The 12,036-nt window shown below is 31.5% G+C and overlaps 1 protein-coding gene across 1 annotated transcript in view; it reads right to left on the bottom strand.

Moving 5' to 3' along the window:
* The window catches only part of LOC139519461 (transient receptor potential cation channel subfamily M member-like 2), a 71,893-nt gene extending 60,104 nt beyond the window's left edge, over nt 1-11,789 (bottom strand). The window contains exons 1-5 of the mRNA XM_071311565.1: nt 11,512-11,789; nt 6,454-6,580; nt 2,840-3,115; nt 487-650; nt 126-255 (exon numbers count right to left, since the gene is read on the bottom strand). Coding sequence (XP_071167666.1) covers nt 126-255; nt 487-650; nt 2,840-3,115; nt 6,454-6,550 — 667 coding nt within the window. The 5' untranslated portion in view covers nt 6,551-6,580; nt 11,512-11,789. The remainder of the gene's footprint in view (nt 1-125; nt 256-486; nt 651-2,839; nt 3,116-6,453; nt 6,581-11,511) is intronic.
* Nucleotides 11,790-12,036: the final 247 nt, after the last annotated feature.

Genomic DNA, 12,036 nt, shown 5'->3' with positions numbered 1-12,036 from the left:
TACCTTTGATAACTATTATGGTATATTATTTATACTCTTAGAATAACCTGTTTCCATGAAATTATTCTTAGCTATTCCTATCTAGAATTTTATCTTTTACTTAATAGATTTATATATGTACATACCCAGTTCTTGTTTATCAAGCTTCATTATTGTAACTTTTGACTGATATATATTTTTCAGAAATTCTGTATGTACATTATGATATACACCAGACACAACATGTTCTTCATCTCTTTGATCTTTACTTTTATTCTAAAAAAACATAAAAGTGAATCAAAAGATGGATATAGTATAGAGAGCTCGAAAAATAGTTCAATCACATTTATCTGTGAAAACAGTAAAGGATTTTTTAAGCAACTTATGAATGTATAAATATTGTTTATGGTGTGATAATTTGCATAAATTGTACATATTCAGTAATGAGCAAATATTGTGCAGGTTTTCCTTACAACGTAGTTTAATATTCCATAATATGGTATTAACCTCTTCTAATATATCAGTCCTTGATATAGTGACGAGTTTAACGACTCTTGGTTGTCTGCCTTCTTTAGTGGACGTGTTATCTGTTATTATTCTATGGGTTTCCACTGCTTTTATTACTGACTGACTCAGTTTGCCATGTCCTCCTTCGTGTATTATCCAACATTCTGTGAACAAAAAAATCTTCATATAATGTATCGTACATCATATTGTTAAACATTCAACCATAACTTAAACTCTTTAGATGATTATTCATTCGCCCCTATTGTTAATTGTCCTTTTTAACGGCGATGTTCCTCTGGCTACATCATACGGTATTTGTGTATCTCAACTTATTCATTATGCCCATGTGTGTAGTGATGTCATAGATTTTGATGTACGTTATCAGTTATTTAATATGTAACTATACAATAGATTAAAATACATTTCTCGAGGTATGAAGATCAGCTCATTGTTCTATTGCCAGAAGCCAACGGCTGAGGGCAATAGAACAATGAGCTGATCTTCATACAGAGGGAAATATATTTTGATATATTGCACTGTTACAGATTCAATAACTGTTTATTACCTAATACATACTGAGTCAGTTCTAACAAATTTTTAGAAATAAAACACATGAAAGTAGCAACTGTATTAATTATAATTTGTAAGGAGCATTTACAACCATTATTTTAGAAATTCAACGGACATGAAATCAAAGTAACTTAAATGACAAGAAATCATTAAGTCTCCATCATCAATATTTGCAAACCGCTCCATCGCGGGAGTTATTTGCAGACAATCAAACCAAAAAAATCCAAGAACGTTTAAATCCAATTTAATTGGACAACATGCATACCTTTTAACTAATCATATTTCAGAATAAGAGGTCAGTGCAATAGAACGATAATTTCCCGTGCAATAGACAATGGAGCAAAAATGGTAGAAAAATATCAAATAATATAGAAATATTAATAAAACAGTAAGGTACTCTTGATTAGGTAATGATATACTCTGATGCATGATTTTGTATTCTTTGTTTTTGGCTTTCAACTATCTCTCAGTAACTGCGAGTACTCTCAAATCGTAGTTTCGTGTTAATTTGTAATGTATTTTGGTCAATTACTGTTTACTTTAATCTATATGAGGTCTCACTATTTTTGATATTTTGCACGTTTGATAAGTGTTTGATATAACGATAAATTTTCACTTCTATTCTTGTACGATGAACAAAAAAAATATTTATTTTGTAATATGAATTGTCCTAAACCCTTGTAAACCGAACTACAACATTATTGTGTTTTTTACATGTCTTTTGTGTTCGTTGTTTTCTTTTGCGGCATGTTTTAAAGATTATGTTTGTGTTTCTGATATTATTTTACGTCTAAACCTCATTTTTTAATAATTTTGTGTTCAGATTGTGATATAGATAAAATTTATTCGTTCAGTGTGTTTAAACTTGTTTTTGGTGATGAGTCCATTGATTCGATTAAGCCATTTCAATTGATATTGTATAGTGTGTGCTTCTATATTGTTAGGTTACACTATTGATTTCGGTTTGGTAAGGTTAGCGCATATTAAAACTTTTTAACCCGTTGCATTTATTTGCACCTGTCAAGAGTCAGAATCCTTACGGTCAGCAGTTGTCGCTTGTTGATGTGGATCAAAAGTGTTTCTTGTTTCTCGTGTTTTATATAGATTAGACCGTTGGTTTCCTGTTTGAATGGTTTTACACAAGTACATTTTGGGACGCTTTACAGCTTGGTGTTCAGTGTGAACCAAAGCTCTGTGTTGAAGACCGTATTTTGAAACTGGTGGATTGAACCTGGTTTTATAGCTACATTTGTAGCTAAATCTCTCACTTGTAGGGTTTGTCTTCACCGTTTGGCCAGGGGTTCCCCTGGCTGAACAACTGTTCCCAAATTATGTTTAACATTATTTTACACGTCCCTTCTTTATTACCTTGCTATTTTCTTTTCGTAATGTCTGAATATTGTAACTGGGGCCCATACATGCTAAAAATAAGCTGAGATAAGTCCAATTTGTCAATTTTTCGATTCGACAGAATATCAACAATCGCCGCCATTTGCATCACTTTGTTTATTGACGTCAATGACCTAATGATCTGAGTGAGATTCTGTGCTTCCATATTTAAACCATTGCCTTAGTCGTTTGCCTGCTACACTACAAGTTTAACATAATTTGTGACTCGACACCAGGGTTGACAGATAGTGGAATTTTAAAGTATATATATCATTGTGATAACCTGAATAAATATGTTTTACACACCCACCCGTTCCGTAACAATATGTACATACAGATACTACCGTATACTTTTCTTATCAATTATTCAAAGCCTACTGATTTATTATGTTACCTTTTGCACCTTTAGCCATGTCAATAAGACTGGCTTGAAATAGAGATTTCTCCCATGTCATTGGCACCATACTGCAGGAATCTCCAACAACAGATATCACAAACCAGGGTTTTGTTTTTCCATTTTCAGAACATTTGTTCCAGTATTGAGCAGCCTCCTCTATTTCTCTAGATCGTAATTCCGCTTCCTCATCTATTTCTCTAGATCGTGATTCCGCTTCCTCCTCTATTTCTCTAGATCGTAATTCCGGCTCCTCCTCAATCTCTGTATTCTTACCTAAGCAGAAACAAAAATAATTGTTTAAATCATCTATAGTTCTCTTGATACCTTAATAGGCCTTTTTTTTTTATTATTATAGCTTTATGTTTAAATACGTAGTACAAATGCCATACTAATATTTATGCTCAACTTTTATGGATCTTTGTTGGATTTTCATCCATGCCACTTATGTTGGTGTCAGATGTCATCTAATACTCATTTGTTCGGTTATTTTCTGTTTATGAATTAAGTAATTTAAAGGAAGTAAAGTTTAATTATTTTTCACGGAAATTTTGCATTTTTCGTCTCTTTCTGATAATATTGCTTCTTACGTATACGGGTGACTTTTTATTGGATTTTGAGCTTTCTTAATGAATGTTAATAGGGATAAATGCTTCGGACCATCAAATCATCAAAGCGTTATCTAAATTTTCTACCACTAGGTCGATACCGCTGCTAGTTTACTATATTAGTCAGTTTTAGTTTCATTAGCTCCATAATCAGTGTTTCTATATGGACATGATATATGTACACTTCTTGCTAAAGAAATAAAATGTATTGTTCCTAATTCTTCGTTGATAAATTTAGAAACTATTCAGGTAATATGGCTATAACCCCTTCAGACTGGAATGACCGTTATATATATTAGCTATTTTACGATGTTGCTTTTTGTCATAAACATTGTAGATTTTCGCGAATTGTGTATTAAGACATCTTTGGCTTTCACTATTTGGTTTTGGGCTTTCTGATGAACGTGAATCTAAAAGCTCGATTTCTTTCATGGTATTATGTTCCAAATAAGAACACGCATATGTTAGAACAAATTAGAGCAGAGTAACCGAAGAATATTTTTGATAAATTATCTTGTATAAAAACCATTTTGCTAGGGGAGAGATCTTAGTTATCTCATTCATACATTTTCAATGTCGTTTAACATTTGCATTGATATAAAATGGCAAAATATTATAGTGCATAGAATGGTTTTTATAACAGGGTGGACGAGAGTATTAGCTTTGGCAACTCAAGTTTCCTATTGACTTTGTCAAATTAGATGGACATTGGTATGTAACGCGCACATTTCACGTAGTGTTATTTTAGAAATTTACACTTTGGGATCACCAAGGGTTCTCAACTCCTTGATATGATAATTCGAAAAGCTAGTGTACGAAAAACCTTTGTTTTTTGATAAATATTTACTACTTAAACATGTTAATAGTTCTTTACTTACGTTTTTGTTAGGTTTTGAAAAACAATTTTTATAATATCGCTCGCACCTTCTTTAAACATTAAAAATATATTTAACTAGCTTTATATATTACAATGTATGTCTTGGCTAATAACTTTCGGACGTCAAAGCGATTATTCCGTTGCGGTTGTCTAATGTGTCTTTTAAAATTTATTTTCTAGATGTTATATCTTATTTTAAAACAAATGCATGGCCAAGTTTCAATAGTTGTGCAATGATTACAAAACATAGACAAATAAACTTTCGTAGGGTCTTTTACGTCCTTGCAAGATATTGGACAGTAAAAAGCTATTTGGACTAAGCCATACGAAATTTGCATTTCCTTCACGAAATACTAGTAGGTAAAATGTGAATTTTGGTGTATTTTTGAAACTGGACCTTTTTTGCTAAGTATTATTATATAATACTTGTTTAAACCCCTCGGAAGGAAAATGATTGTGTACCGCTTATTCTTCCGAGGGGTTTGAGTGAATATATCTGTGTATTGATTTTTGTTTGAGGAAAAAGGAGAGGGTTCTCATGCACATACATACACATTACGTTTTTAATCTCTTTTTTTATAGAATCAATTATGTTTTTGAAACGGGCCAACTTACACAATCGCTGCAGTTCATATATCTACTTTCTTTGTTAGATCGCAACCAAACTGTGCATATAATAAAACATGTATCATGAAGAAAATTATTCTTTAAAATGTGGTAATGATTTGCTCGAGGAGGAAAAAACAAAAGCTTAATATGGATTGAAATTTAAATAACTGTTATAATTTACACAACGTAACTTTTTCCAATATAAACGTTCAGTTTTTCAAAAAAATTATTTATTTTCTATTTTTAAAGTTCTTTAAAATATAAAGAAAAGGGGATCCGGAGGTATGTCAATGAGATATTTTTAATTTTGTGTTTCTGCCAATCTCTGCATACGAAGCCTAAAGAAAATGTGCAATTTGTTGTACATATTCTTTCGTGGTTGTTCACGAAGATTGATATCTAACGAATAATGATGCATCTACAGTTTTCTCTAGTCCGAGATTACTCTGACGTCCAACGGCTGTTTTGCCAGACAAGCTGGGGCCGTGGGACGTCAGAGCTCGTCCCATATCAAAAAGTGGATATTTGCCCACCCAAAAAAGATGCGCTGCTTCGTCGCTTCTGGTGCAAACTGACGGCCTTGGAATTATATAAATCGGGCATTAAACTGTTCATTTTTCATTTATCTTTTCATTTATGTAAGTTTCACCTACCTGCCAACCTTTATTTTTCCATATTTTAACAGTTTTCACAGAGACCCATCGATTTCTGCATTTTGCCTTTCATTTTCAAAGATTATCACGTGACCACGAGAAAACAGTGATGATTTATGCAAATGACCATAATGTAACACCTCGTTCATTCACGATGCAAGTTATCTAAATGTCCGAGAGCTTCCGATTGTTCTCGTGGTCGGAACTAAATGCTTAATACCGATCTCCTGTAAAGGAGGTGAAAAATCGTGGTTGGCTACTAAATGTTAAACATCGATCTCCTACAAAATTTGCATATTTGAGTCTCGAGACCACGAACTCTCTCGTAACTTGACGTCCATTTGAAATGCAGAAATCGATGGGTCTCTGTGAAAACTGTTAAAATATGGAAAAATAAAAGTTGGCAGGTAGGTGAAACTTGCATAAATGAAAAGATAAATGAAAAATGAACAGATTGATGCCCGATTTATATAATTCCAAGGCCGTCAGTCGGCACCAGAAGCGACGAAGCAGCGCATCTATTTTGGATGGGCAAATATCCACTTTTTGATATGGGACGAACTCTGACGTCCCACGGCCCCAGCTTGTCTGGCAAAACAGCCGTTGGACGTCAGAGTAATCTCGGACTAAGTTTTCTCCAAAATGAACCTGTTGTGTGTGATGATATATAGAATAATCCAAAGAATTCCTTTAAAGTTTTGAAAAAAAAGTTTTATTTTTTTGTATAGAAATGTGTAACAATTGATCGTTTAAATCCTCCTCTAACAGATTGAGTGAGCGTAAAATTATTGTTATCGAAAGCCGATGAAAAATGTAGTAATGATAGTATAATAAATATATCGGAAAACAGTAAAGTTAAATACTGACGTGACTTGTGAACTTTTTTCTTTGATTTCTTTTTCTTGTGTTTATCTGTTAGCTGGCCGTTAATCAAACCATCTTCACAAATTTCGATTTCTTCCATCTCCTTTTTCTAATTGTTTTCTTTATTTCACTATAATTTAGAATTCGATAATTATATTTAAAACTGCAAAATCTTTATTATTCAATCCTTTTTTGTCTTTTTAAGACATTTGAAAACCAGACACAATTTCCTCGTCTGGTTTTATATTTCAGCTTTGCATGCACCTTCTAGAATTCATTCCATCGTTGAACTGGCTTAACTGTATAGGTGATGATAATTTTGAAAGGCAATATGCTGAACTGTATTTGCCTACATTTACGTCTTTGGTCTCTAGTGTATGGTTGTGTAATTGGCGATCATATAATATATTTATTGTTTATTTCAATAGATCTTAATGTTTTACTAATTAATGTATGCTAAAGATACTGTAATATTTTACAAAACATTACAAGATGTATAAAAAGTTATAGACTCTATACTTTGCAGAACAAATGAAGATTTTAGAAATTGAAATGGCATTTAACCCGACGCTTGAATGACAAACGGAATGACATTAGACATCGTTTTTTAAAATTTACATGTAGAATGCTATTGCTAAAAGAGGATTTTTTTTTGGCAATCTCAGAAGATGTTGTCAAATGAAAGCCCAACTGCAATGTTTATTTTTTTTTTGGGGGGGGGGGGGGGGTTAATTTAAAAATTATCATTAATTTATGAAAACATTTATTTGTTCCTTGATACTACCGTGTTTTTAATGATTGATTGTGAAGTGTTTGAAATAAATAAAGGAGAAGATATTGAAGAAAATTTTCATTTGAAAACTTTAGAAAAAAACCTTGAAAGTAACAGAGTCTACAGGTAAATATGTAGGATACTTTTAAATTGGAATATTGTTTTCGTGTTTTGCAATATATTGGAAAATTGTTAAAGATATTAACTACAGATAAAATTATATTCAAAATATGTGCTTCGAAATAATGTTATTACCTATTCGTTAAAAGCCACATAATAGACTCACATTATGAAATACGAGATTTGCTATTAGGTTTTTCTTGTTTTTAAATAATTTGATTTTCAAGGCTCGTAGACTATAGATTGGTATCACTGTGACTTTAAACCACGATTTAAAATTAATTTTGTAAAATGCACAATATGTTTTTTCAAAGAGTCATCAAAATTTTTTTCAGAAATCATCAAAATATATTTTAAACGACACGACCTACACGGTTAAAAGTTTTGTTTAGAATTGTCATCGCTAATGTATTTCAGGCATTGATTTGTATATATAGAATCGATGCATATTATTTCAAATTGAAAAAGGTTGTTTCAATAATGTAAACCAACAATACTGAAATATGAAAAAAGTTAAATCACAAAAATACTGAACTCCAAGGAAAATTCAAAATAGAAAGTCCCTAATCAAATGGCAAAATCAAATGATAAAATACAGCAAACCAATGGACAACAACTATCATATTCCTGACTGGGTACAGGCATGTGCAAATGTAGAAAATGGTGGATTGAACTTGGTTTTATAGCGCTAAACCTCTCACTTGTACGACAGTCGCATCAAATTCCATAATATTGACATCGATGCGTGAACAAATTTATACTCAAAAAGTTAATATCAGTAGAAAATTAAGAAAATCAATGTTTTCTATCTGAAAATTTTATTCATTCCTAAATGTTTATAGCATGCTTCGCTTTTTTTTTTTATAATAGTTGTAATCGTACAACAGGAACTTGATATTATTTCATATCTATGGATGTTCATATATACGAATGTACTGCAATGTGATAAATAATGTACTTTATGCTTTTATTGCTTCTAAAAAGAAAGTATTTCTTTAACGAAAAAAAGAGATGTTTTTTCTCAATGTTAAAGTATATTATCAAAATATAAACGAAGGGAAGTTTGAATACTTGTAACATCCTAATAAACTTAGACCATTCTCATTTATTTAATCATTTAATTGATAATCATATCTGTTAAAATCGTACTACGTTTAATTCTATGTTGGTCCTTGAATGATTCTGGCTATAATGTAAAATGATAATTGTGTCCACATATTAGCGTAGAAAGGGAGGAGTTAAAGCACAATTCACTAATTATAGATACCAGTATAAGAACGTTTTATCAGTGTTTATTGGATGACTGCAAAAATATTTTCATAAGGACTAGACAATACAAACTTTCTTTAAATGAGCTAATGTACATTTTGATGAAGTTTTATTAAAATAATATAAATCTTTATACGATCAAGCAAATTAAATCAGATTGGTAATGATAAATTGAGTACATGGTGATCTCTGTAAAGGTAAATCATATATATCTGCCATTTTCCCTTTTATTTTTTAGCTCACCTTGCCTAAAAGGGTCAATCGACCCTTTAGAAGTTATTGCCCTCATGGTAATTTTTTTTTAATCTTTTACAAAAGTCATCTTCTCTGAAACTACTGAGACAAATTTAACGAAACTTGGCCACAATCTTTAGTAAGGTATTGAATAAGAAAAGGTGTCAGATTACCTAGAATACCAACCAACAGGACTGACATGGCTAAAAATAGAACATAGGGGTAAAATGCAAGTTTTGTCTATCATTTTATCATTTGTAGAATCTTTATAAACAGAAAAAACCTGAAAGGAACAAATATGTTCAGATTAATGAGCTCTTCCGATTGTCTTTATATGTCTAAACTGTTAGACCAATTCTTATTGGAGTTATGACACATAAATGACAAAACAAAATATTTTTCATGTTTGCCTATCATCATGAAAATATGATCTTAAGAGAGATAAAAACAAATCTGTTATACTTCTAATGTTTAACATTATAGCAGAAAAATAAACTCTTAAAATTAAAGAAATGACCAACAAGGCACGAAGTCAAAGAAACTAAACAGACTAAAAGATCAGTACTACAAGATCAACAAAATAGAGATATTTGTCATGAAGTATATTCTCGTGTACAATGTTGGAGAGTGTGCTTACTGTTTGATATGCCCATAGAATAAGGTGAGAGACACATGCTCGTAAGAGCCTTTTGTTAATAAAAAATCTTATTCATGTTGATCTCTCTTTCTGTATTTAATTTTGACCTCTCGTTTCCGTGTATAAAGGTCAATATTTGCAGTGGCGTAGCCAGGGTCAAAATGATGTGGATGCCAAACGTTGCCGAGCGTAGCGAGGCGAAAAAATTTTGGATATCTTTTTATGCAGAAAATTATATATTTTTTTCGGACATTTCCTATTTGCACGTGTACTCCCCCAGAATCCGACACGTGTTAGATTTTTTATGTAATTTCAAAATACCCACCCATTCATATATTTCCAACATAATTTTATTGTTTTCTCAAAACTACCATCATTCAATTCATAAACATGATAAATATTTGATGTAAAAGTTTCCACCAAATCTTATATTTGACATCTCAAAAACGGACCCATTACAGTGGCACATCTGTATATGCCGGAAATTCGGAATATAGGAACCGAAGTAATTGTTCTTTCGCTTAACGCGTTGCAGGGGACATGGAAATATCGGGCGTCCGTCCCACCGTCTGTTCAGTCTTGTTGGCACTCTCATGTGTATAATTCTTGCCAGATTTTTATGAAACTTAAATCATCAGCAATGTCTTTGACACTATCAAAAATAAGTCCTGATAAAATATTTTTAACCGGTAATGCCCCTTTGAAATAAAAATTATAATGGAAATCCCATTGCATTTGCTCTGAAGCTTTTATTTCTCTTTAGATATTATTTTTAGTTATTGTCCTTGCTTCTTGGATAGATAAAAAAAAAATTGCAATATGGGGAGCATTGGCTCTTCTTTTATTGAAAAATTATTGTTTGTATCTAGATGGAAACGGGTACATATAAGCCCATGAATGATCACACTCTATTACAAATTCACATTTTTATCACGTCGTCTTTCATGTCAGAGGAAACGATATTAGGATATAAATGGTGGTTTAGTTGTTAGTAACGTTGCTACGTCAGATGTAGAAGCCATCTCTCCGCTTGGCCCAATTTCAGATGAGACATCCCCTCGGGTCTGCCTGTCATCATCCTCTGTCTGGGCTTGCCGTAGCTGACGACATAGACTTTTCACGAAAATAGTCAGAAACACTTTTCTGCGATTGATACATCTTGTTTACATAAACTAATTGATCATACATAAAAGACCTCGTATACTGCTTTATAAATGATTGGACGTTATCCTCATATCTCCATTCTTGTTACATTTGGACACATACGAGTTTAACTCCTACGAACACAATTTTTTTTTAAATCTTTTTTTTTATCAAAATGATGTGGATGCTTGAGCATCTGAGCATACATGCAAGCTACGCCACTGATTTGTACATGACAAGAGCACACATCAAACTATAATCATATATAAGAATTGAAACACCTTTTCAAAACTTGAATACATTTTTAATAAATGTTTCTTAAAAAGTTCATCGAAAGATATCAAGACCTTGTTGACAAATATTCCACATAAAAAATATATGGTATCGAAGCATAGATGCTAAGTATAGACATTGTTCATCATCTTAGTTACGTATCTAAGTGATATTTTATTTGACCCTGTAAATTATTAACCTCTATTTTTAGTCATTTGTTTAAATATCCTTTTCCTTGTACATCCCACCAATGTGTTGTGTTGTGTTCAAAATTAATGTTTGTTTGATTTTTGCTGTATGCTTTTTTGCTTATCTTTGTTGATATATTTGTTTGTTTTTAGTGATAAAGATTATAACACATGAATGTTATTCATTTTAGCTTTAAATATCAAATAGTTAGAAATAGAACAAAAACATAAAAGAAGTATTGAAAATCAATTTTTAATCTTTTGAGCGTCAAACAACTTGATGCAGTTCCAGTGTTTAACAATTGTAAAGTGTCGTCGAAAATTCGATTGCCGTTGAATAAAAGTATCGATTGGGTTACAGTCTCATTGATTTTTAGGCCCAATTTAATGTTATTTTTACGAAATTAATATTGCATATTTCTTACCTTGTTTTCAAAAAAATCTAACTCCTTTTTTACATTTCACGTGTAATGTCTCTAGTCATTTAATATAAGCATATACATTTTGTTGTATGATTCGTTAAATGTTTGCAATTCATGTTACGATTATTCTTCAACGTCTGACTTTCTCTTATCTTTGCAGCCTGATATTTGACTTCGAATAATCGTCTTAATTAAGGCAGGTAAACTTTGTTATTGGTTATTTTATGTGTTACTGCATAGCTCGATGATTTAAAATACAACTGTGATAGGTATTTAAAAAGTCTTTTTAAGTGCTAAAATATTTTTGAATAATAAGCAAATGTTAATTAGTGACGTTCAATACAAGGATCTTAAAAACTAGTCCAAAATATTTTAAAACAATTAATTTTTCCGAACATATTCGTTTCTACAATAGTATGTTTTTTTTAACGTGTCGTGATTTATTTCATAGAAAGTTTTCATCAGATCATGAGTTTACAAGCGGAGCAACTTGAATCATATCTTTAAAAAAAGAATTGTTCTAAATCT

The sequence above is a fragment of the Mytilus edulis genome, chromosome 4, assembly GCF_963676685.1.
Source record: "Mytilus edulis chromosome 4, xbMytEdul2.2, whole genome shotgun sequence".
NCBI lineage: Eukaryota > Metazoa > Mollusca > Bivalvia > Mytilida > Mytilidae > Mytilus > Mytilus edulis.
Note: the sequence above shows the minus strand (reverse complement) of the source record. Positions and strands in the feature narration are given on the sequence as shown.